This window comes from Canis lupus, chromosome 6 (assembly GCF_048164855.1).
Source record: "Canis lupus baileyi chromosome 6, mCanLup2.hap1, whole genome shotgun sequence".
Classification (NCBI taxonomy): Eukaryota; Metazoa; Chordata; class Mammalia; order Carnivora; family Canidae; genus Canis; species Canis lupus.
The window spans coordinates 27,531,991-27,558,258 of NC_132843.1; the positions used below are offsets into that span (position 1 = coordinate 27,531,991).

The window sequence follows — 26,268 nt, forward strand, 5'->3', positions numbered from 1 at the left end:
TCGCAGGGGTGCCGCTCGGCGGGTGCGCCCCCGGCCAGGCGCGCACGTGCAGCCCGCGGCCCACGCGGCGCCCTCGCTGCGGGACTCAGCCGCCCGGGGATCCCCGCCCCGCCCCGCCCCGCCCCGCCCCCGAGGACTGGCTGCGGAGGCCGCGCGAGCCGCCCGCCCTCTCCCTCTCCAGGCGGCGGGTCCCGCGGGTCCGGGCCGCGGGGACTGGCGCTGGGGGACGGAGGAGGGGAGGAGCCGGGGAAGGAGGGGACACGGGGCCGGTCGGCCCCGCCCCCGCCCCGCCCCCCGCGGCCGGAGCCCGGGCTGCAGCGGGGCGCGCCGGAGCCTGCGAGCCCGCGAGCCAGCGAGCCAGCGAGCGGCGGCCGCGGCCTCCCCTGCTCGCGGCGTGACCCGGCGTCCCGGCCCGCGGCCCCGCCGATCCCGGCGCCCGCGCCCCCAGGGCAGGGATGCATCATGGCCACGCTGGCTTGCCGGGTGCAGTTCTTGGACGACACCGACCCCTTCAACAGCACCAACTTCCCCGAGCCCAGCCGGCCTCCGCTGTTCACGTTCCGCGAGGACCTCGCTCTGGGCACCCAGCTGGCCGGGGTCCACCGGCTGCTGCGGGCGCCGCACAAGGTACGGTCCACGGCCGGGCCGGGCTCCCCGCACGCAGCCGGGGCTGCGGGGCGCGCCGCGGGCGGGCTGGGGCAGGCGCGGCCCCCGGGGGCGGGCGCCCAAGGGCAGACCTCCCCGCCTCCCGCCTCCCGCCTCCCCGTTGGGCAGAGGGGCCCGGGGCACCCGCCGGCCGGCGCGGGACCCCCCGGGTGTGAGAGGAGGGCGGCCCAGAGCCGGGGCGGGCGGGGCCGAGCAGGTGCCGCGCCGGCCGGCGGGATGGAGAAGGTTCCCGGGCGCCGCGCCGTTAGCTCGGGGGGTGGGCGGGCTGCGGCCCGGACGGCCCTGCGGGTGCTCGGCCCTGGCACCTGGGCCCGCGCTGAGCCGGGCGCGGGAAGGACCCGGCGCCCGAGGACTCCGGTCCAAGCCCCCCAGGCCTCCGGCGCCGCTGCGGGCGGCCGCGCGACCCTCGCGACAAAGCGCGCCTCCCGGGGCACCTCCTCCGCCTCCCCCGCGGGCAGCGCCGGGGACGCCGCGGCGCACGGAGGCAGCGCTCCGAGCAGTCCCTTCTCCGCGGGAGGAGCAGGTGGCCCCGGGAACCCCGGAGGGGCCGGCGCTGCGGGAGGAGGGGCGCGGGCGCGGAGGGGCGGCGCGCGCACAAAGCCCGAGCCTCGCAGCCCGCAAGGAGGGTCCCCCGGGAAGAATGGCTTCTCAGTCCACCCGATAGAGGCTTTTTTTCTTCTTTTCTTCTTCTTCTTTCTTAACCCTTTGCAGGAGGACAGGCATCTTGCAAAGTGTGTGTTGCAAGGAGCCGGCCGTTGAAAGCTGACCATTTAGTTATCCAGGAGAGCCCTTCCTCCTACTTAAACAGATTGCACCTTGAAGAATTAACTTCCCAGCACATTTTCTTTTCTTTCTTTTTCTTCTTTTTCTTTTTCTTTCTTTCTTTTTTCTTTTTTTTTGCTTAGGGTTCATATCAAAGCTTGGAGATGATTTATTCTTTGAAGATCAACGTTGATAAATATTTGGAAGAGATAACCCTTGATACCAAAAAGACCAAAATTGATTTTTGAAAATTCTTTAGATTTCTGTGGGATGTTCACCTGTCTTGGAAGAGAGGGAGGTTGTATGTGGAAGCTGGTGAACTTTGGCAGCGCTCTTGTTCTCCCTCTATTAGTAGTGTATCAGTGCTTTCCCTCCCTACTTAATTAGTAGTAACCTGTTTTCAGGAATGAGGAATGGGAGCAGTTGGTGCAGAATGGCTAACAGTCACTGTTTGGGGGAGTCTCTCTGGCCATAAAAGCAGGTTGGATTGGGAGATGGAGGGATAGAATGATGTATTGTGAATTCAGCTTATCGGAGTCACTTTTGTAAATTATTTGGGTCTTCTTAATCAGTAGATTGAGTTAAAAGTTTTTGAAGGGCTTCTTTGGCATCATGATATTTTATTCATTATGATCTCTGATTACAGTAATCTTTTGCTGAAACCACAGAAGGCTCATAACTGTGGCCCTATGACCTTGAAGTGGTTTTCTTGGATTTCAAACCATATATATATATAGGTTGACCTTTCAAGCTGGAAACTAGAGTATGTTTTTATGTTTCCCTGGAATAGCCCCATAGTCTTCATCCAGTGTTCCTGGTCTGGTAGGAGGAAATCCTGATGCTCTAGTGTTGGCTTCCTGTACCACCACCCCCTCCCACCCCCAGAAGCCACAGCACTGAAGTTGCATTGGCTTCACAGAACTTTCCGAGGGGTCCCCTATAGAATAAACAGAACCAGAAGGTATCCCATAGAACCCCTTGACTCCTTGTCTTGGTAGCCAGCCAGACTGAGTCTCAGCGTCTTTTGCCCAAAGACCCCTGCAGTATATTCAGATATTTGGCATTGTTTTTCACATCTAGAGCTGAGTGACTGGTGGATTCTATTAGGGTTCTGTAAAGCAGAATTCAGTGCATTTGTGTGCCTATGTGCACATTCATGTTTTAAAATGCTTGGTAGTTTCCTGCAGGTAATCTTAAAATTGGATGATCCTCCTGTGATAGAAAGACCTAACGAGTTTTGATCACTTGGCATATAGGCATACACTCTGTATCACACCATGAGGGATGTGAGTGCACGGTCTCATGGAATACTACCTACCTCTGTGTATGTACCATCCCTATTGTGCAGATGAGGAAACTGAGACAGAAAACGACAAAGTAACCTAGTTTCTCTGCTAGGAGTAGAGAGCTGAGATTCAAGCCAGGCCTGTGTGTCTTGAGTCCCCAGTGCTGCTCTGCTCCCTGGACCAGCTGTGCGGCTGTGGGCAGAAGCAGCACCTCCTGGGGGTTCTCTTCTATTAACCTGGGGGCGCTTACCAAATTACCTTTGTGTGCCAGGTACTTTTTGACCTGGGGCAGTTGGATGTTAAGAGCATGAGTAAGAGCCTTGAGGCAGAATTCCTAGTCTGGTAGGGTTCCTTGAGAGGTGAGAACAAATAGTTACCACCCCACTGTGAATTAGCTGATGGTGAGGGAGTGGGCCAGCTGTCACTCCAGGTCCCTGCCGTGAGTCAGGCTTCCCACACCACAGGGAACAGCTTCTTACGGGTCCCTTTGAGCCTGGCCTTGGCCAGATGGGGAGCTCCTTGGGGGAGGGCAATCTGTGTGATGGACAGGATGGAGAGGCGTGACTGTGGAACTTGCAGACACCCTGGGCGTACCCAGCCATCCTGCACATGCGACTCCCTGGGAGAGTAAACTTTTGTTGCTCGAAGTAGATCGCATGTACAGAAAAGTGTGCAAGGCATAAGTGAGCAGCTGGAGGCATGGTCACCAAGTGAACACACCTGCGCAACCGGCATGTAGAAGGCCCTACGGAGGGTTCTCATTGCGCAGCCCCGCTGCTAGGTTTCTCCTGTGCTGGGAACCTGTGAGTTGGATAATCTCTCAGGCCCTTACCAGCCAAAACTGGGGTCTGTGCATCTTTTCTTAACTTAATGATATATTCATTTTAGATCATGTCTGCTGACTCCTTTAGAAGTTAGTTGTTCATTTAACTAGTATAGTCTTGGACAAAAATGGTATATTTTGCTTATTATGCTTTATCTTTGTTTGTTTATTTTCTTCTCAAACTGCTAGTAGTTCCAGGGAAGATAATTAATGATGAGTTTTGATAACAAAAAGGTCAAAACAGATGCTGTATTCTCACTGGGGAGATATTCATTTTGGTGGTTATCCGTTCTATCTGGCCTAGGTAAGGCCTTTTGTTTTCAAATGTTGCATGAATAGGTGTTTCTTTCTGATTTAGTGTTTTAAAGAATTATAATTATAGGACTTCTAATTTAGAAAAAACAATACAGTAGAATTAGTAAGTCGGAGGCCTTTGGGGATTTAAATGTGTTCGGATTGATTGGTACAAAAGGCTAAGGACTCTTGTTGCCTTTTGACAGACAAAAGTGGGATTGTAGAATATTTTTACCAAGAAAAAGTGATGACTAGCTTACCTGTTAAAATGGCAACGAAGACAGTAATTTAGGGACGCCTGGGTGGCTCAGCGGTTGAGCGTCTGCCTTTGGCCCAGGGCGTGATCCCGGGGTCCTGGCATCAAGTCCCACATCGGGCTCCTGCGGGGACCCTGCTTCTCCCTCTGCTTATGTCTCTGCCTCTATCTCTTTGTGTCTCTCATGAATAAATAAATAAAATAAAAATTTAAAGAGGCGGTAGTTTAGTTCAGGAGATATCTTGGTGCCTTCCGTGGACTAGACAGAGTGGAACGATAACAGTGACCATGTTCAAGGCACTTGCCTGAGACAAGGCCCATCCTCAGTATGCACCATCTCACCACGCCCACGGATCAGGTCCTGGTACTGTTGCATTTCATAGCCTAAGAGACCCAGGGCAGGTGAAATTCACCTGGTCACGTGAGTGCAAAATTCCAGAGTTGGCATTTGACACCACGTCTGAGCTCTTAATGACTCCACTTTTGTGTCTTGGATGTCTTCCTTCCAGGCAGCTTGTCCATTTGCCAGAGTTCCATCTCTTGACTTACTGTGTTCATCTTTTTCTCATCACTTTTGTCTTTGTGGTCGCCAGACTGCCTCAGCTATTGTACCTGCAAAACAACAGATTGCAGTGAGGATCAGAGCCTTGGTCCTTCAAGTGTGGGCTGGGCATTTCCTAGACTTCCATTAGAAAGGACTGTCAGCCTTCCCACACCTGCTGAATCAGAATGTGTGTTTTTCCAGCATGCTTTGGTGATTCCTGTGTACACTACAGTCTAAGCAGCACGGATTAGAGGTCATTTAGATCAGGCTCTCAGCATGTGGGGCTCTCACTGTCTCCTCTGTTGCAGATCAATTCCTTGAGGGAGAAGACGTGGCTGTTCAGTTCTTCCGTGTTTTCCTTGAAGCTCAGGAGTGCTAAGATGGAGTGTGCACTAAGTTGATTGATCGGTGTTAGTTATAGAACACAAATCCACTGGTATTATTGCTGTAATGAATTTCCACCTTAATCCTCTTAAGGGACACATCTGTTTGCTGCATTACATTAAGATTTTTAAAAGATGAGATCACTGGTAAAGTTGGCAAGTGTGTTGTGTCACAGAGCATCTTAGGACAAAACCGTTTAAGAATGTTGTATGAACTGCTAAGAGCATCTCTGTGCAAGCTGAGTCGCATCTGACTCTACCGTAATTAGCTCAGTTGGTTGGAGCCGGGCTATTGAGATCAGGATCATGGGATTGAACTCTTTATGGGTCAGTTGGCTTTGCTTCATGCATGGCCACAGACAGCATCGGTAACCCAGCCAGACGTCCCGCAGGTGCTATCATGGCTCCCCGCAAGGATCTGCGTTGGAAGGGACGGCAGGAGTCCTTGGGGGCAAGGGGGACCACAGGACGGGAGTGTGCCGGGCGCTAGGCGGTAGGCCTCCACGCATAACTTCATTCATCCTCATATCGACCCTAGCAGGTGGACAGCAGTCTCCCCAGGTAACAGGCGGGGGAAACTGAGGCACAGGGCCGCAAAGCAGGTTATCTGAGGCCACCCTGCTTTTAAGTGAAGGAGCCGAGATTTAAGGTCAAGTCTTTTTTTACTCCAAAGCCTGTAGCCAACTGTGTCCCATTATTAGAAAGCCAGCAGAGCACATGCTCCAGGGGCCCGGGAAGCGCAGGTGGGGGAGGGGGCGGACTGCGTCGCCTTCACACGCGGCTGCCTGTCACAGCCTGTGACTTACCCGGTTGTGCTCTGCTAAGTCCTGCCAGCCTTGAAGCCCGGCGAGGCGGTGCCTTTTGTCCTCGGAGTCCAACCTGCGTCCCTCTGGAAAACAACAGGACGGCCCCCGCCCTCCCCCCTCCGGACTCTGAAATGTTAGGTCTTAATGGTGGCAGATTTAAAACTGATTAACACGCCGGGGACGCGAGCACCCCTCCCCCAGCCTTCTTTCTCCTCCGGGGTTTATTTCTCGGTGAAGAGGAAACTTTGAACCCCTGCGAACTTGTCCTCCTCTGCCAGCCGCCCCTCCCGGCACCCGGCACACGGGCCTCCAGGTGATGCCCCAGGTGATGCCCCTCCGCCGCGGCGGCCCGGCCAAGTCCCCGCTGAAGCAAGCTGGGACACTCCCGAAGCTCGGGGCTGCTCCTGTGCAGAGGCCAGCGGACGGCTTTTTGTTTCCTTCCTTTCTTTATTTTTCTTTCTTTTCTTTTCTTTTCTTTTCTTTTCTTTTCTTTTCTTTTCTTTTCTTTTCTTTTCTTTTCTTTTCTTTCTTTCTTTCTTTCTTTCTTTTCTTTCTTTCTTTCTTTCTTTCTTTTCTTTCTTTCTTTCTTTCTTTCTTTCTTTCTTTCTTCTTTCTTTTCTTTCTTTCTTTCTTTCTTTTTCTTTTCTTTTCTTTTTTCTTTTCTTTTCTTTCTTTTTCTTTTCTTTTCTTTCTTTCTTTCTTTCTTTCTTCTTTCTTTTCTTTCTTTCTTTCTTTCTTCTTTCTTTCTTTCTTTCTTTCTTTCTTTCTTTCTTTCTTTCTTTCTTTTTTTGCCTTTTTAGCAATTTCATTGGGAAGTGTTTCTGGATCTTGTTTCTGAACCAAGTTAAGAAAGAATGGGGGGAAAATTAAGTTACAATGAATGCTAAAACCTCACCACAGGGGTGCAATCAGCAAAAATCCAGATTGTGGGCGATTATAGTTTCTCCAAAAATTAAATTGCGAAGAAGAAAAACAAAAAAAGATGGTAGGGAACCTTAGATTAAAAGAGATTTAAGAGATACATCAACAGCCATTTGCAATGTGTGGCTCTAACTGGATACTGATTCGAAGAAACACACGGTAAATAACTATTTGAAATCATTGGGGAAACTTGAATAATGACTATTGGATATTAAAATTTATTAAATTGGGGCAGCCCGGGTGGCTCAGCGGTTTAGCACTGCCTTTGGCCCAGTGTGTGATCCTGGAGATCTGGGATCGAGTCCCAAATCGGGCTCCCTGCATGGAACCTGCTTCTCCCTCTGTCTGTGTCTCTGCCTCTCTCTCTCTCTCTGTGTCTCTCATGAATAAATAAATAAAATCTTTAAAAAATTATTAAATTTAAATTAAGAAAAATAAATTTATTTGACATTAAAAATTATTAAAGTGTGATAATAATATTATGGTTATATTTAAAGGCAAGTTTGTCTTCTTCAGAGATACATGCAGAACTATTTACAGATGAAATTATAGGATGTCTGGAATTTGTTTCAAAATAATCCTGGATAAGTGGAAAGTAGGTGGGTGAGTGTACAGAGGAACAAGATAGACCATGAGCTAAAGCTGGATTATGGGTGAATGAGGGGGTCATTGTACTGTTTTCTATACTTTTGCATATGTTGAACTTTTTGTTTTTGGAACTTTTTAAATAAAAGAGGAAAAATTATATTACGAGTTCCAACATTCCCTTTGGGATCCGAGTCCTTTTTTAAAGTGCACTGGTGTGCTCAGTGTGTTTGCTATGGCTGAGATGGCCAGTTGTCAGCAAATTTGTTGTTGTGCTTCCGCTTTTATTTTTCTTCTCACCCTCATGGTTGTGTTCTTCTTAGGATCTTTGAAAAACAAGCGTAGGACATCTGTTTTTTTTATGTTCAGGATGTCTTTCTAGGCTTAGTTCATATGATGAAGACAGCAGTCATCAGCTACACAAAGTCTGAGTTTGGTAAAGGAAGTGTTAAGGTAGAGATATTATATGTGTAGCTTCGGTAAATGCCCCTAAATTTTTATCACTAAGCTGAGATGTTGCTAAGGCTATAATTAATGATACCATGTAAAGGTATCAGTTTCCCAGTGGCTGTTGGAGCCTATGACTTGCTCTCATGGCCACACCCAGGGTCTTACCTGATTCCCAGTGAGCCAGCTCCACCTCCACCTGGAGTATGCCTCAAGAGAGCATCCAGAATGCAGTGCCTGGCAGTGATGTCCTGTATATGAAAATGTAAGTTGATTGTATATGTTGGCACTCTTACAGGCAGCTTTAGATTTCTATGGAAAGATTAAGCCATTTATGGATTAGTTTTGGTGGGGGAGGGGAAGATGGATCATTAAAAAACATTACCATGCGTGAGCAGAATTATATATCCAGAAATTGATCTATTTTTACAGCCACATAGTAACGAATGGAATTACCTTGTATCTATTTACAACTTGGGAACATACTTCCTCTTCACCATTTAGGATTTGTAACCAGAAATGAAAATTTTGAATTCTAAGGGGAAATGTTTAGAACTTAATATTAGGAGGGGCACTTAGGGTGGCTCAGTGGTTGAGCATCTGCCTTTGGCTCAGGTTGTGATCCTGAGGTCCTGGGATCAAGTCCCACATCAGGATCTTCACAGGGAACCTGCTTCTCCCTCTGCCTGTGTCTCTGCCTCTCTCTCTGTGTCTCTCATGAATAAATAAATAAAATCCTAAAAAATAGAGATCCCTGGGTGGCACAGCGGTTTAGCGCCTGCCTTTGGCCCAGGGCGCGATCCTGGAGACTCGGGATCGAATCCCACGTCAGGCTCCCGGTGCATGGAGCCTGCTTCTCCCTTTGCCTATGTCTCTGCCCCTCTCTCTCTCTCTCTGTGACTATCATAAATAAATAAAAATAAAAAAAAATACTTAAAAACATTAAAAAAAATAAAATCCTAAAAAATAAAAAAAAAAAGAACTCAATATCAGGGAGAAAAGTCTCAAAATTGTTAACACATTGGAAAAAGGGAAAATGGTAAACAACTTGCAATTCTGCATAGAACAATGCTCCTAGATTTGGCAAAAGGGATGCAGAAAAATGGATTTGTTGACCAACTCATCAAGCATTTCCACATTACTGGAAAGAGGACCCAGAAGAAGTCTTTGTTGTTATTGATTGGGGCTACTCTGCTTCTTCACCCTGGTACTATGGCCGCGAATGAGATGCCAGGGTCTTCACCAAAGCACACAGGACACACCGAAGATTATTTTGAAGTTCTCAGAAAAGAAGATAGAACTGATGCATCTTTTGCCTGATATTCTGATCAGATCCCAAGAGCAGCTTGGGGCTCGTGGCAGACGAGTTGAGTGGCCAGACACCAACGGGTTTAGAGCAGGTGTAAGACAGGGAGTGGGTCCTGGGAGGGGAGACCGAGGAGCAGAGTCCTTCTGGCTACGGTGAAGTCACCCGTGGTACCGCAGCCGGTCCCTTTGCCTCTTAATACTGGCCAGAGTTGTGACTTAAGGGAGTTCATACCACTTACATTTTATACCACTTTAGTACTGGTTTTGTTTTCTCTGTGATTTGAGCTCACCTTCCCCAGCCCTCCCCTCACAATAATTATTCATCCAGAGTCAAAGGTAAGTCCCTCACAAGTCATGGACACGCGTGTGTGGCTGTGGTGGGGTTGAGACAACCGGCTGAAACAATGCTTCCTTCCCCTCTCCCATTGTAATGTAAGTAAGTGAAATTTAATATTGTTAAGTGTGCTACACCCTGAAAACCTAGCTTTCAGCCCTTGGGAACAACTGTGAGGGACGTCTGTCCGGTTCTCTGATTTCACCCCGCAGGCTGCGAGCAGCTCGAGGGCCGGGGTGCTGGTCTCCCTGGGAAAGCAGCCTCCTGAACACAGAGGTGGACGATGTCCCTGTGACAATGCGAGTCACGGGGAATGTGAGGGCTTGGAGCAGTCTTCAGTGGCACTGCCCTGGCCCACGCGTGTCCACAGCCTCCGAGGGGCCTTCCTGGGCTGCCTGCCACGTTGTCTAGCGGTGTGTTCTTGTGCTAACACCCCCCTGCCTCGCTAACTGTGGCTCACAGCAAGCCTTGGTGTCTGCTAGGGTGGAGGTTCTCTCCTTGCCTTGGATCATGGCCAGTAGGGGAAGGAATGGTGAAAGAGGGTCCCTTTCTAGCCTTTAATGTGAAGGAATACCTCCAAAACAGGCCTGTGTGACTCATTGAAGAGGAAAGAGAGAGGGACGCCTGGGTGGCTCAAGCGGTTAAGCATCTGCCTTCCTCTCAGGTCATGATCTCAGGGTCCTGGGATCAGCCCTGCCTTGGGCTCTGTGCTCAGTGGGGAGTCTGCTTGCCCCTCCCCCCGCTCATGCTCTCTCTCTTTCAAATAAATAAAATCTTTTTTAAAAAGGGAGAGAGAGAAAAAAGAAAAAGTCAGGAAACGTCCCTCTTCTGCTCCAAACCTCCCTGTGCGCCGTGTCCTTCAGGGTCAACTCCAAAGCCCTTGAGTGGCTGGTCCACTGCTCCATGAAGGCAGAGTTGGTTGGTTTATGGTTTTATGGTTTACCCTAGAGCCTAGATCGGTGCCTGGCACAAAGTACATGTCTAGTAAATGGTTGTTGAATGGGCAAATTACCATAGCATTCAGGGCTGGAGAGAAGGAAGAGTGGTCTCATTCAAACTCTTCCCATGCGAAATCCCTTCTGTAAAGCCTCCGGCCAGCATGTTCTAGTATGAGGGTGAGTAGTTGCCTCTCCCTTCATGTGCAGCCTTTCCCGTTTTTGAGCTCTCTTGGTAGAATTTATTCTTTTTTTTAAATTAATTAGTTTATTTATTCATGACAGACAGAGAGAAAGAGATACAGAGACACAGGCAGAGGGAGAAGCAGGCTCCGTACAGGGAGCCCGACGTGGGACTTGATCCCGGGTCCCCAGGGTTATACCCTGGGCTGAAGGCGGTGCTAAACCGCTGGGCCACCGGGGCTGCCAGGTAGAATTTATTCTTTACTTGCCCCTGATTTTCACTTGCAGAAGTGGGTTTTCAAAGCTTCACAGATGGGATGGAGTCAGGTCTAGACAGTTTTTTGGTTGACTGTGCCTAAGAAGGTAGAAATAGGATGGATAAGCCAGAAGGGTCATGACTGCAGGGTTTGGTAAGTGGAGTGAGCTCTGACCTGCAGATAGTTGTACCTAGAAGGGGTTGCTGGAAGTATCAAACCTGTCACTTTTCCCTGTGGCAGCAGTAGCAAAAAAGCTGCCTTTTTCTCATGTTAACACTGAGTAATATGGTCTATTTTTCTTAGTTAAGTCAATATTATCTACATTGGTCTGTGTATGGTTGGTACCCTAAATCATCTTCACACTTGCCCTTCCACTTGGCTGTGAACTTAAACTGTGTGTGTGGAATTCCGAGTGACATTGCCCGGGAGAGGATACCAGTAGCAAAGCTAGATCCAAGGAGAGAAAGGCCAAGAGGCAAGGAATCTACCCATGGAAAACTAACAGAGCATCTGTTTCCATCCCAGAATGAGCATGTGTATAAATTTGGAAACTACAGAAAAGCACACTGAAGAAATATAAACCACTCTTGTCACTCCCCAAAGGGAACCAATCATTCTTAACACTTTGTGTCTTACCAGTATTTTAATATATCTATGTATCTTAAAATATAATCTTGTGGTTACGTTCCCAAGCCATTAAATACTCTTGGAGCATATCATCTTTAGTGACAGCATGCTGATCCAGTCTGTGCATGTACGATGGGCCATGTAAGCATCGCTCCCTTGCTCTGTGAAGGAAAGGGCTCTATCCCTTCCATATTTATTTGTCCTGTGCTTGGTGCTTAATAAGTAGTCATTAAACAAATGCAGGAATGAATGAGCCATTGGGTGTTTAGGTAGTTGCCAATATAAAAATACAGATAATGCTGTAATATACGTGCTTGCAGAAGGAAAATCTTTGTGCTTATGTCTGATTATTTCCTTAAGATGAATTCCTAGGGGTTTCATCACTAAGAAGGGTAAAGAATTTATCTTGGATGGTTGCAGTTTCCTCCATTTTAAGGCGATGATTGGAAAGGTGGGCTCTTAGGGGCACCTGGGTGACTCAGTGGTTGAGCGTCTGCCTTTGGCTCAGGTCGCGATTCTTGGGGTCGTGGGATCGAGTCCTGCATCGGGCTCCCCGCAGGGAGCCTACTTGTCCCTCTGCCTATGTCTCTGCCTCTCTCTCTGTGTCTCTCATGAATGGATAAAATATTTAAAAAATAAAAATAAAATTAGGAAACGTGGTCTCTGTGTTAAGAGAAGACTGTTAAATACTTAGTAAATTACGTGTATGTATCCCATTGCCTCTCCCTATTTTGAGGGACAAATTCATGACTATACTTTAAAAGTCAATGCCAAACTTACAACCGTTACATTGTACGCATACAAGGAATAGTATTGTGTACGTAAGACAGGGATCCATCTCAGTAGTTGCTACTGCTTTGAGAAAACTTGAGGCACTAAATATGCTGCAGGTGCTGTAGTCAATGACTCTACCTCTTTCTAGAGACTTGGCAACACATACAAATCATAAAAATGATTATTCTTGATCCAGTGACCACACTTAACAAAAATTATTTGAAGATATAAATAAAAATGTAAAAGTGCTATATGTATAAAGATATTCGAGGATTATGTTAATAATGAAAAGCTAAAGAAACCCCATGTCCCATGATATGGAAGATATTAAATATATTATGTTTTGTTATGGATAGAATATTGGGTAGCTATTAAAATAGCTCCTATCCTATCCTGGTGCAGGCTATAACAAAATACTATAGACTGTGGGATTTACAGAGCAGATATATATTTTCTCAACAGTTCTGGAGGCTGGAAATCTAAGATCAAGTTGCCAGCAGATTTAGTTTTTGGTAAAGGCCTCCTTTCTGGCTTGCAGATAGATGGCCACCTTCTTGCTGTGTTTGCACATGACAGAGAGGGCTCTGGTCTTTTCTTTCTTTCTTTTCTTTTCTTTCTTTCTTTCTTTCTTTCTTTCTTTCTTTCTTTCTTTCTTTCTTTCTTCTTTCTTTCTTTCTTTCTTTCTTTCTTTCTTTCTTTCTTTCTTTCTTTCTTTCTTTCTTTCTTTCTTTCTTTCTTTCTTTCTTTCTTTCTTTCTTTCTCTTTCTCTTTCTTTCTTTCTTTCTTTCTTTCTTTCTTTCTTTCTTTCTTTCTTTCTTTCTTTCTTTCTTTCTTTCTTTCTTTCTTTCTTTCTTTCTTTCTTTCTTTCTTTCTTTCTTTCTTTCTTTCTTTCTTTCTTTCTTTCTTTCTTTCTTTCTTTCTTTCTTTCTTTCTTTCTTTCTTTCTTTCTTTCTTTCTTTCTTTTCTTTCTTTCTTTCTTTCATCTTTCTTTCCACCCTCCCTTCTTTCCTTCCTTCCTTCCCTTCCTTCCTTCTTTCGTGGTTCTTGGTTTGTACCTTTAACTTCCTCTTCTTATAAGGGTACTAATTCCATCATGGGGCCCCACCCTCGTCTAAACCTAATTACCTCTCAAAGGCTCTACCTCCTAATACTATCACACTGGGATTTAGGGCTTCAAAATAATGCATTTTGGGGAGACACATTCAGTCCATAGCAACCCACACAAATTGTCAAATTGTACATATGGAAATGTAGATAAGAAATGTCAAGAACATGGGATCCCTGGGTGGCTCAGCGGTTTAACGCCTGCCCTTGGCCCAGGGCGAGATCGTGGAGTCCCGGGATCGAGTCCCACGTCGGGCTCCCAGCATGGAGCCTGCTTCTCCCTCCTCCTGTTCTCTGCCTCTGTCTCTCTATGTCTATCCTAAATAAATAAATAAATAAATACATACATACATACATACATACATACATAAAATCTTTTAAAAAAATGTCAGGAACAGAACGAATAGCTTCCTTCTCCCAGACCTGCTGCTCACATCCATCTTCTGCATCTTATTCATTACATACGCCCTGAGAACTGTGAGTCAGACTTGACTCCTCTGCACACATCCAGTCCCCTCCTCTCCATTCCTGAGTGTTCCTGGCTCTCATTTGGACTTCTGGCTCTGCAAACAGCTCTCTCATCCATCCCCTCACCTCCCTTTCCCTGCCTCCTCCTTCTGCACTCTGGTGGCTCCCCAGTATTTACTGGGTGAAGTCTCAGCTCTTCATGGGGTCACTCAGATTTCTCTGTGACCTGACCTCTTGTCTGCCGCTCCCACATGGTCCCCAACTGTCCTTCCCTCCTTGCCTCTCCCAAGCCCTGTGCTAAGATGCTGGAAGTTCTCCTCATAGGCTGCCCTGGATGGTTGCTCAGGTTCTTGCCTCTACTTGGATTGCCTCTTCAGTCCTCCAGCCTGGGCTGAGACTGCTTTTCAGGGTCCCCTCTGTGGGCTTTCCCAGCCCACCCCCAGACCCACTCGGGCTGTGCTCCCTGCGCCCCCTCACTCATGACACTCTGGGTCTTATTTCATTCTGTGTTCCTATCTGCCCACCAGGGGTAACCCTTCTGGAGCAGGAAGTGCATTTTAACTTACCTTCCAGTTCAGAGTTCCTAGGACAGTGTCTGATACATAATCAGCCCTAATAAATAGTTTTTGAATATTTGCAAGAATATTAAGTGGAAAAGTATAGTATCTGTTTATATCATGATTGTAACCATAGAGTAGATTCTTAACTTTCAAGATCTTCATCAGATCCCTGGTCTAGGAACATGATTTGCATGTGACAGTTTCTCCCTCAAACTGCAGCTGAGTGAGGTAGAACCAGTTCTTCAGTGCATCAAAACCTTGTTTTCTGGCCTTTTCCACACTGAGCCTGTGCTAGGATCTCAGATAGGAAGCCTGGGGTTGCCAAAAGACGGCCCACCGTCCTGTCAGGGTCATCTCCTATTGGGTTTGAAGGATGTGCATGAGCCCTGGAGCTCTGCCACATAGGTAGTAAAGTCTCCTCCAGAGGACCAGATTTGAGGCCTGTTGTCCAAGGTGGAGAAGTTTCGCCTCGGGGTCAGATGTCCCTGTTTGCCTGGTTCCTGGCCTTCCACGCAGCCTCACTTACTGTTCGTGCCCATGCTGAGCCATAGGGAGGGCAAGGAGAGCTGTGAGCTTATGTGAGAGGCAGGGTCCCTGAAGCTGGGGAGGCCACTGCCAGTGTGATTATGGGAAATCCCAAGAGGAAGGTGGGTCTGCCTGCAGACCAGCTGCCCTTCTTTCCACACAGGAAGAATCAGCCCTTTGCCAACCTTGGAGCTTTTGGATAGGTTTTATTTCAGGTGATGACACTCAACTGACAGGGATATATTACCTCTTGGCCATATCAGATCATAATTTAAGGCTTCAGGAGTGCTTAGGCTGGCTTCTTATCACAGCTTCCAGAAATCACCAACCCCCTGGCTTCTGCAGGACCTGGCAATATCCAGGAGTGGCTGGTGTCTGAGTGGCCAGTGCTTGGATGTGGGTGAGGTTATTTAGTCTTCCTAGGGGTCTTCCATTCAAGTTCAATGGCATTGTGTATCTGGGGGCAGGAAAGAAGAGCTTTGGCCTCCCTGTCCAGAACAATAGTCAAGGATATAAGTGGTTTTTTGTTCCCAGAACTGGGTGCATTTTTGTGGATAGTGATTCATCACCGAATATGCCAGTAATAGAACCACGGCATGTCTGTGCAGTTTACAAGGCACTGGGACATAGGTTTGCCTGGCTGATCCTCACACAACCCTGAAAGGGGGTGAAATGGGACATTTGGGCTCCAAGATGAGAAAAACTAAAATCAGGTTGGCTTCACAACTGATGCTCAGTAACAGCCCCTTGAAGGATGGCAGGGCTAGAACTTTGGCTCATGTCTTCTGTTCTCTGGATCCCAACTCTCTGTCCAGTGAGGATCCAACCTTAGTCTGTCGGAGATAAGCATGGGGAACGTAAGTTGGCACCCAGAGAAATTTGTGGAGCATACACGATCAGGAGAAAATTTTAGCTGAGTTCATAGACATTATACGTAACCCATTCGTGATTATCTCTATGTGAGCTGTGGGACAGAGCTTGGTTAAATGCGAAACTTTCTTCTCAAGGCCACTGATCCCAGGCCATGAAAATCATCTCCTTTATGGTTATGATTGGTTGGGGCAATCAGTCATAGACATAACAAAGAGTGAAGTAACCATTGACAAGGCAGCATATGACTCATGTCTATGTGTGACATAGGCAGCCAGGGCTATGGAGAAGTCGGAAGTGGGAAAAAATCTACGTGGGCTCACATTCCAGAAAGCCTCCTGGCAAGAGTGGGAAGGGTTGAGTAGGTGAATGGAAAGGTGAGAAGTGGATAGGACCTGGGGTGGGGGGTCAAGTCCGGGTGACTCCAGGCAAGTGAGAACGGTCCGCCACGTGGGGGACCCACAGTGGTGAGCTGCAGGGCTGGGCTGACACCCAGCTGTTGTCAGGGAGCCCAGATCCATTTCTGAAGCTACTTCCATTCTGTGTAATGGAAACATAAGGAAAAACGAAGGAAAGAGGAGAGAAAAATGAAAATATGGGAAGAGGAATGATTATAAAGAAAAGGGGAGAGAAGAAAGGAGAGGGATGGACAGGCCGTCCTTAAAAAGCCCCTGATGAAGAATGTGTGGGAGGAGGAGGCCTGTCGGAGACCACCACACCCCGGGCCTGGCCTGGGCCTGGAGGACGGGGCTCCCACCGTCCGTGGCCCTGGGGCACTGCTATTCCCAGTGTGTGCAGGTGTTAGCCAACGAGGGCTAAGCTGTGACCCTTTTCAGGGACTCTCTCCCTCCCTCCTCTCTTTCACAAACATTTATGGGGTATCTGCTCAGTGTCAGACTCTGAGGGCCAGCACAGTAACCGAAGTAAAGGACGCCGAGGGTCAGCAAAATCTTGGTGGGTGACAGCTCTGGCCCAGCCCGTGCACTCCATATTCCACCTCCTAAAACCTTGGACCTGTTGTAGTGTCTTCCCTCACAGGGCCGTGGGGACAAACAAAACTGCGAGGTCCCCTGGGGGGACCTGTTTCCTGTCCCGCACCCCCCCACCGATGCCTGCAGAGCCAAACGGCCCCTGGCCCGCCTTGAACCTCCAGCCTCGGCTTCCCTGTGGGATCGTTCCTTTAGCCACAAGGTGGGCAGAAGCTTCTGTCACCCAGAAAACCCTCCTGCCGGCCCGCAGAGCCCGAGTCGGCCTTCCCCGCCGGGCCTCTTAGAGCTGCTCCCCGCCGCGCTGCCGCACCTCAGTTTCCCTCCTGCCCCTTCTCGCTCCCGTCCCCACGGCCCGGCGCGCAGCCAAACCGCCCTTGCTAAGGTTGCTCGGCCTTAACGCAGGGGCTGGTTTCCTGTCTGTGTCTTATTTGAGGTCCTGGCAGCGCTCGCCGGTCCTCATCATCCCCTCCGAGGGACGCTGCGGCTCCACGGCCCACAGTGGCAGACCCTCCTTCCGTCCCTTCCTTCTCAGTCCTCGGTGGCCTCCTGCCCTTTGAGTGTTGGCCTTCCTCGCGCCTTTGTCTCGACCAGGCCTCCTCCTCGCAGTTGACCTCGCTTTCTGGCTGGCCGCCAGGGCGCCCCCATGGGCCTCCTCGGCCTTCCGTGTCGCCTGGTGCTCTCTCCGGCCCTGGGGCCGACTGTCCCACCGCCCCCGGACAGCTCCTCTCGCATGACCCGCAGATGCCCAACTGGCGCCGTGTCCAGATGGCAGCTGGTTAGCCTCCCCCAGACCCGCGCTGCCTCTGTGAGGAGCACCCCCCTGGCCAGCTGCCCAAGCCAGCAGCTTCTCCCTGGCTCTGACCATTCTTCTCTCCGCCCTCACGTTCTGGGGATTCCGTTGGCTCTTGGCACTTCTTGCCCTGTTCCATAGAGAGGCCCTGGCGTACAGAAAGCGTCCGGCAAATGATGAAATGAAGGAAAAGCAAGCGGGATAATGTATGAGAAAGTGTCTGTCACGTGGCAGTTGCTCAGAAAGTGTGCCTTGCCTTTATTAGTTATCCATGGCCGTGAACAAATCCCTCTGAAGCATAGTTGCTTAAAATATTCACATTATCTCTCGTGGTCTCCTTGGGCCAGGAATTTGGGAGCATCTTGCCAGGTGGTTCTGGCTCCAGATCTGCCATGGGCGAGCAGCCCGATCCTGGCTTCTTCGGTTGCAAGGCTGTCCTCTGGGCTGGGCAGATGCAGGTCGCTGGGGGCTCCTTGGGCATCTCTCGTTATCTCTCTGGTCTCATTCTCTCTCTGATCTTTCCACGGGTCTCTCATATGGTGGCTTCCGGGTGGCTGGACTTCTTCCTTGGCATCTCAGGGCTCATGACGGAGGCCGGGAGGGTGCTGTCTCTCCTCTTCTGTCCCTCTCACTGGTACTCCACGCGTTCGAACAGGTCGGAAGGCTGGACAACGTTCAAGACACCATTGCTACCTGGTGAGAAGTGTCAAAGGTCTGTGAACTTCTTAATCAGACATTTATATAAGATTCACTCTCATTTTTGGTGTATGATCCTAGGGATTTTGACACATGCAGAGATTCTTGTGACTACTGCAGGTTATAGGAGAGCTCCAGCAACGTGAAGAACTCCCTAGGGCTAGCCCTTTGTCACCTCCCTAATCCCTGGTAACCACAGACCTGTTCTCTTTCCCTATAGTTTTTTTTTTTTTTTTTCTGGAAGGCCATATAAAGAATCATTTAGTATGTAATCTTCAGAGACTGGCCTCTTCACTCTTCGTAATGCCCTTGAGACCCATCTACGTTGTGTGCATCAGCAGCTCCTTCCTTTCTGATGCTGAGTGGAATTCTGTTGTGTGGATGTACCAATTTGGTCATTCATTCACGCTTTGAAGGGCATTTGTGTTATTTCCGGTGTTTGGTGATTACAAATAAGGCTCCTATAAACATTTGATCTGGAGTCTAATCTCTTAGCCACTGTGTCCTACCGCTGTTTCTGCTGTAAATGTGCAGAGATTTTGTGTGGACATACGTTTTCATTTTTCTAGGATAAATACCTAGAAATGGGATTGCTTTTTGGCAGAGAATTACCTGGCACTCTCCTTGGCAGGCCTGTCAGGGGGTTTGAACTTACTAGGCAAATTACCCTTTGTCAGAAGAATTTGTTATTCGAGTCTTTGAACTTCAGAATATAAGAACCTTTTCAAACACTGCCCAGAGAAAGGATCATTCATTTAAAAATCACTTTTCGTAGGTATCTGGCAATTCTTTATTCTTAAGCCTTCAGAGGCCCTGCTGGGGATGAACATGAGATGAAGCCCTGGGGTCCCCCTGCAGCCTATCATCCTGAGCTGTGACGTCACCCAGTACTCACTCTGTACCCTCATTCCAAGACTTTACAAAGGGACAGCACCCATGACAGAGCTGTGTGGCGACCATTTTCAAAGCTGCAGGGCACAGATCATCAGAAATTCCATCAGTTGGCAAAATACCATAAATCGATGAACTAGCAGGCCGCATTGGAGGATCTCAGAGTATGAAAAATGCACTTTGATCATCACAGAGATGAAGTGAGCAGTGGTGGGGGGTAGGTGGCTGGATGGCTGTGGTTTTCTTCCTCTGGCAAGTCAGAAAAGAGACCCATCTGAAGTGAAGAAGGAGGTGGTGGGAACAATGGGAAGACGCTGAATCCTTAAGAAGTTCAGAGGCTAGAATGTTAAAGATCTGTAGTTTGTTTTATTTTATTTTTTAAGATTTATTTATTTGTTTGAGAGAGGGAGAGAGCATGTGCAGGTGTGAGTCAGGGGAGGGGCAGAGGGAGAGAATCTCAAGCAGACTTCCCACTGAGTGTGGAGCCTGATGTAGGGCTCCATCTCATGACCCATGACATCATGACTTGAACTGAAATCAAGAGTTGGATGCTTAATGGACTGAGCCACACAGGTGCCCCAAGACCTGGTTTTTGAATGAGTTTTACCTTCTCTTTACTAATGGAGAGCTCAGGGTCCAGAAGGTTGCCAAGGCCTCAAGGTGACCCTTAGTGGAGGACCTTTTCATCAGGACTTCTTGTGCATTCCTTTTGTATTTGACTGAATGAAGCTCCCAGCCTGGGGAGCTGCCTGGAACGTATAAGCAGGCATTGTGCATCGAGCCTTATAGCTCTCTTTCTATCCTGTGGGGTTATTAGGAATACTTAGTTTCCTTAGGATATTATAGTCATAAATCAGGTGAATGGTCTAAATAGGGGGAGTTTGGTGTGATTCTCCAAGTATCTTTAAAAACTGAGGACGTCAGTGCTTCTCTAGGAACCCACAAGGAAGTGAAATGTGAAATTGTGCCTGATGTTCACAGAAGCCTTTCACTCACTCTACATCCATGTGAGTTTGTGCTCTTTGTCAGGTTCCCTGCAGTGCACATGGAAGTCAAGTAGAATAAAGCATGGGCCTTGTTGCCGAGAATTCCTCGGCCATGATGGTGACAGGCTGGCCTGATATCCTCACCATGGGTATCACTTCATTTCTATGAAAAATGCATTCAGAGTTCCAGACACTGAGTCACGGTGAACTTTTGAATGCCACCTGTGGGTAGGCTGGGGACTCTGCTTGTGTAGGAAGTCGTGCTTGGCCTATCTTCAGTTTCATTAGGTCCTGTGGGTTTCTGTTATCGTGTTTAGGACAATGTCCCTTGGTCACCTCCCTGAAAAGTCAGTCTCTTCCTCTCCCTCTCTCTTGGTTTCCTGGTCTCTGCCCATGTCTTTGGCCCCTCAGGAGCTCTGTATTCCAGATTCTGTCTCCTGTGACCAGAGTCTACTCCCTCTGCTACATCCACCCGACTCCAAGCCACTTGGTTCTCTCATTCATCCACGGTACAGAAACTTCTGCCAGTTCCTTTTTGGATGAAAACGGGGGGCTCCTCTGAGGGGATGTGTGCACCCCATGATTTTGAATTTTGCTTCTAACATGAGTGTTTGTGAACAGCGCTTTGGTTAAGGCCTGGCCTGATGGCAGCAGGGAGGGAGGACTTTAATGAAAGCCCAGAACCTGTCTATGCTGACATGTGTGCCTCATTAGCCCCTGCTGTGTGCCTGGCCCGCACAGAGGCCCCTCTGATCTGCGATGTCCCTGAGAACTCCCCACTGCTTCTGTCATCACCTCGACTTTGGGAAACATGGTTTGGTTTCCTGATTTGGTGTCCCCCCCCCCCAACATCCCCTGCCATCTCCTCCTTCGTGGGCTGTCCCCCAGCGCTGTGACCTGCCAGGCTCCCAAGTGGCAGCACTCTGCCTGTCGTGCCTGCCCCCTCCGGGCTGCTGGTGAGGCAGCCATGAGAAAGACAAGGGCTAATCCCAGGCTGAGGAGCGGGAAGGGAGGGGAGGGGCCCCCACCCACCAAGAGTTCTTTGTGTCTCAGGACTCTGGTGTCTCTAAGCCTCTTTTCTTCCCCCCACAGCCTTGGAGAGCCATTGCTTTCATTTTACAAAAGTTCCCTGGCCTGCCTGGTCCCTGAAGCAGAGCATGCAAGCACCATTAAATTAGTGTGTGCAATTCTGCAAAGTCTAAAGGGTTTAAATTTCATTATTCTGGGCAGTGTTGGTCTGGTGACTAGTGCTTGCCAAAGCGGGAGGACTCTGAGGGGGCAAAGAGAGGTTTTGCCCGCGGCACTCCCGGGACCAGGCCCTGCTTCTCCCTTCTTGCATGGGAGAGAGTTGGCACTCCGCATGAAGGCTCTGCTGTTGACCAGCAAACATGGCCTTGCTCTGATTCTATGGCACGGGTAGCTGGGGCTGAAAACCCATCTAATGGGGGAGAAGGGCAGCTCTTTGGGTTTATGGCGCTGTCTGTATATTCCATAGTGGGTTTTGGCAATATTGATCAGTCCTCATTGATCGAAGGGCCTTGGGTTCTCATAAGTGTTTCCAGTCAGTTTCTAAAAGGCTCAGAGTAATCAGTGGATTGAAGACTGACCTGATAAGGCAAACTGTACTGCCGCACCCCAACACCCAGTCATTCCGCAGCACGGCTCCCCGGGGGGTGTTTGTTGGTGAGGCTACTGTTAATCCTTCTGGAATCAATAGCTGGCAGCGTGCTGAGAAGCAGCATGATGTCCTCAGAGCACATGGCTCATGACTGTGGGTAATTAGCTGCGTTGGTCACGTTTTTACTGAGTGCCTGCTATGTGCCAGGCCCTGTTTTAAGCACTGTGGGAGCAGCAGCGAACACAACAGGCAAGAATCCTGACCTTCTTGGGGTGTATATTCTAGGGGCAGAGATGCCGAGACAGAGAGAGAGAGAGAGAGAGAGAGAGAGAGAGAGAGAGAGAGACTAAATAAAACAAAATAGTGAGTGTGACATCATGTGCTCGGTGATCTGTGCGGGTCTCGCGGACTCAGCTTCTTCATCTACAGAATGAGAAAACTGGGCCAGACCCCGGTGGTCCTTGCTGCCAGCTCGTCTCTAGATTCCTGGATCAGTTCTTTGCATTGTTCCCGAGGAGAACCGGCACCTTTTCTTACCTGTAAACATGCTTCACGGGGACACAGAGTTGTGTCCAACTGTGTGGTTCCCTGTCGTCGTTCTTACTGGGCGCCCCGGGGGTGTGCACCTCCAGGAACCCTGGGGGGCAATGGCAGGACTCCCTAATCTAAGTGGTCAGGGCCCGTCCTGCGCCAGGTGTGTGTGTGTGTGTGTGGGTGTGGGTGTGGGTGTGTGTGCACGTGTGCTGAGCCTGGTGCTCCGGAGTGTGGCGAGGGAGGACAGTCAGGTGCACTCAGCATCGGGCGCTCCCCCCAGCCATGGGTGTGTGCAGGGAGGACGGGGAGCCCCCGGCGTCTGCAGGCCGCCACTCAGTCTCCCCAGCTTCTGGCTCAGGGGGCTGAGGAGGGACCTCTATCTTCCCCATCCTGGCGGGGCTCTTGGGACGGGGGCTGCCACTAACCATTCACACTATCACACTTCCAGGATCTGCACAACTGTTGCTTGCCCTTGGCTCAAGTCGGACGTTGAACACCATCCCCTGGGCCAGTGCAGGTGATGTGAGGGTGAGGGGGAACAGACAGGCCTTTGGGGGGCCGGCGGCCCTCTCCCAGGGGCGGCGCTCGGGCATCTGCCGGCCCCCGGGGTGCCAGAGCACAGTGGCGGGTGTGCAGGGAGGGCAGCCTCCCACCCACAGAGGAGGGAGGGAGCTTTCGGTGTCCGTGAGCCACGAGGAAGGCTGCAGAGCTGCAGGTGACGCTGTGTGTGTTCTCGGATGCGCCCCAGGTTGGACTCTCGGAGAGACCGCGAAGCCTTGCTGTCCCTGTGGCCCCGGCGGCAGAGCCTCCTGCCTCTCAGACACTGCCTCTCCCAGGTGCTTGCTGTGCGGGAGCCTGGGTGCTCCGTAGGTCAGGCCTCCGACTCTTAATTTCAGCTCGGGTCATGATCGCAGAGTTGTGAGATGGAGCCCCATGCTGGGCTCTGCTTGGGGCCTGGGGCCTGCTTGGGATTCTCTCTCTCCCTCTATTTCCACTCCCTCCCGCCCAACAAATAACAAGAACAAAAAAAGCAAAAGAATGTGGATTTACCAACTTTCTGGATGTGACTTTGTGTGGTTGGTAAACAGGACCCGGTAGAAGTGTGGCTCCTCCCACCTCTTTCTTGCTGAGGGAGGGGGTGCCAGGCCATTGAGGTGGGGACTTCTTGTAAGAGGATGGCAGACATGAGGGTGGAGGGAAGATTGTGAGCTGATGCCAGGGTCTGAGGACAGGTGAGGAGGGAGGGTGGGGTGCATGCTCCACCCTTGCAGGTGAAAGAGCAGTGGGTGGCTGGAAGATGGCCTACCTTCCACCCCGGGCCTGGGGCCAGGGGAATGGGCCAGGGTACACATTGCAGTAAATTGTGCTTGTTTTCTTCACTGCAGCATCTGAGGTTGGTCCTCACTTACAGCTGTGTGGGGCATGGGTGAAGGCGAAGCCAGAGCCGAGGCCCCAGGAGGGAGCTGGGGCTGTCCTGGAACCCATAGGCCTGAGAGGAAGAGCAGGTTTCCTGGGGGGAGTGGGTAGGTTTGGTGTGGGGCACACTGAGTTAGAGCTGCGGGGCCCGACAGGCCGCCCCCTTCAGTTATTGGTCATCACCAACACCTGGAGGCCTGCGTGCCTTCAGGGACTTGGCAGGGTCCCCTTTGTCCAGGCTGATCCATCATTATGTCTCACCATTGTCTGAATCACTGTCTTTGCTTCATCAACCTGGCTGTCTTTTGCTTCAACGTGGATGGAACTGGAGGGTATTATGCTGAGTGAAGTAAGTCAGTCGGAGAAGGACAAACATTATATGTTCTCATTCATTTGGGGAATATAAATAATAGTGAAAGGGAATATAAGGGAAGGGAGAAGAAATGTGTGGGAAATATCAGAAAGGGAGACAGAACGTAAAGACTGCTAACTCTGGGAAACGAACTAGGGGTGGTAGAAGGGGAGGAGGGCGGGGGGTGGGGGTGAATGGGTGACGGGCACTGGGGGTTATTCTGTATGTTAGTAAATTGAACACCAATAAAAAATTAAAAACAAAACAAAACAAAACAAAAAAAAACCTGGCTGTCTTAGTTTCCTCACATTCCTAGCTGCTTCTAGCTTGCCTGCCTTTGTTTCTGCCTTGTCTCCATCCTCCCGCCCCCCTGCCCCTCTTCCTGGCTGGGTCATCCTCCTCTTCTGGCGTTAACTCACTCATCCATTCCACTGGCACTTACTGCCGCCTGTAAAATGCCAGATATGGCTGCTGGGCGCTGCCACCTGCCACCCCCACACCCCACTATGGAAACGCTCCTTTGGCTGTTTAGTGCAGCATGCTGGTTTAAAGCCAGGCTTTGGATCCCATAGACACATGCCTCCAGTCCCTCTGAGTTTCAGTTTCTACATACATAAAATGGCAATAATAATGCTTTTCTGAGAGGGTGGTTGCAAGCTTTAAATGAAATGACATTTGGAAAGCATTTATCATGGTGCTTGGCCCTCTCAGGGAGAAAGGGAGGCATCTGCTGCTGCTTCTCTTTCTCGTTTTATCCCTGGCTTGGGATTCCCTCACTGGGTCCCTTCTCCTGTGGGAGTCAGACCGGTGTGGTCAGGAGTGAACTCAAGACGGAGGTGGGATGTAGTCAAGTATGGAAAGAAGATGTGAGTGTAGGCGGGTGGGAGAGTGGGGAGTAGATTAGAGGTTTGGAGAGGGGAGTGGGTTGAGCCAGGCCAGTTGATGCAGAGCCTGGGATGCCAGGCCTCGTTTCTGGCCTTTGAAACCAGGATTTGGTGTATCCATAATCATTATCATAGTAATGAGTCCTGGTGGTGATCGGCAGAGCTGGGGTCAAGCTACAAGGCTTTCGAGCAAATTGAGAAATGCAATTAGTGTATTTTGAGTCTTGGATGGGAACCAAATATCCAGGGAGATATTAGAACATGTCTGCTAGTTATTCCTAATCTAGAAAGATAGTTAAACTGGCAATTATGATCTTGCTTGATGGATGTTGTAATTGAGGGGTGAAAGTTTTTGGAAAGAATGATTTCAGTACTTTCACAATATTCCCCTGAGAGGGCTGCTGCTGCTGAGTCTCTCTTCCTTCTGAGGGGACACAGGGCTGAGGTGGAGGGCAGGAGTGGTTGGAGCTGCCTTAGTGGTGGGAACTGGGAACTAGGCGCTGAGGCTGGTGGTGCAGGTGGGTCCTCTGCTGCTGCCATCAAGAGTGTCGCTTTGCCTGACTACACACTCTGGGGGTGCTAGAGGAGTGGGGAGAGGCATCCCAATATGCCTGAGGCTGTGACCCAAGCCAGCAAGGGCTTCATTTTGTGAGTAATTAAACATGCTATCTGAAGCCTTCTCATTATCTGCAATCTTGCCTCACAGACAATCCCATCCATTGCAGTCTTTTTTTTTTTTTTTTTTTTTAAGTGTCCTTGCCATGGTGCTAAGTGGAAGAATTTGACGGTGTGCTCCATTGCTGGACTTTGTGTTCTAAATTTTGCTTCCCATCTGCTTTGCGTGCTGCTGCCAACGCCCCACATTTTGTGGCCTTGGCTGTGGTGCCCATAAGAGAAGTGTGCTGAGCTGAGTGGAGAACAGAAAGATGGTCTGGTTAGAAGAGCTTTGCTTTGGATCTTGTGGCCAAAGGCCTAAGTGATTTGATCTTTTTAATTTGACATTCACGGTCCTCTACAACCTGAATTCAGCCTGCCCTCCATCCCACTGTCCCCTGATCCCTCAGTCCCCCAGCCATTTCCTGTCCCTTTGCAGTATCCCTCTTTTCTAGATCCACATTGCTGCAGAAGCAGTGGTCCCTGCAGTGAACTGAGGGAAGCTGGTCCTGGGACATGGCATCCTTGTGTGTTCCCCAAGCTGTAATACATTCATGAAGGTAGGATTGGAGATGCAGGAGATGACTTGGTTTCATGCAGCTTCCTCCACCCACACCCGATCTGGTCTCTGACTGAGCCGAGCTCTGCACCCCCACACCGGTGCTCAGCTATTTCCCATTCCCCAAATCCTCCCCGTTTCCAGGCACTGGTTCAGATAGATGCTGTCACCTACATAGAGG

At 49.7% G+C, this 26,268-nt stretch overlaps 1 protein-coding gene across 14 annotated transcripts in view; it reads left to right on the top strand.

The window, feature by feature from the left end:
* The first annotated feature begins 353 nt into the window (after positions 1 to 353).
* Positions 354 to 26,268, top strand: part of FHOD3 (formin homology 2 domain containing 3) — a 463,300-nt gene continuing 437,385 nt past the window's right edge. For 6 of the 14 annotated variants that reach the window (XM_072829311.1, XM_072829326.1, XM_072829318.1 and 3 more), the window contains exon 1: positions 355 to 627. In XM_072829311.1, coding sequence (XP_072685412.1) covers positions 463 to 627 — 165 coding nt within the window. In that variant the 5' untranslated portion in view covers positions 355 to 462. Of the gene's footprint in view, positions 628 to 26,268 lie in introns of all 14 variants that reach the window. The other 8 variants (XM_072829309.1, XM_072829316.1, XM_072829312.1 and 5 more) reach the window with 3 other exon arrangements.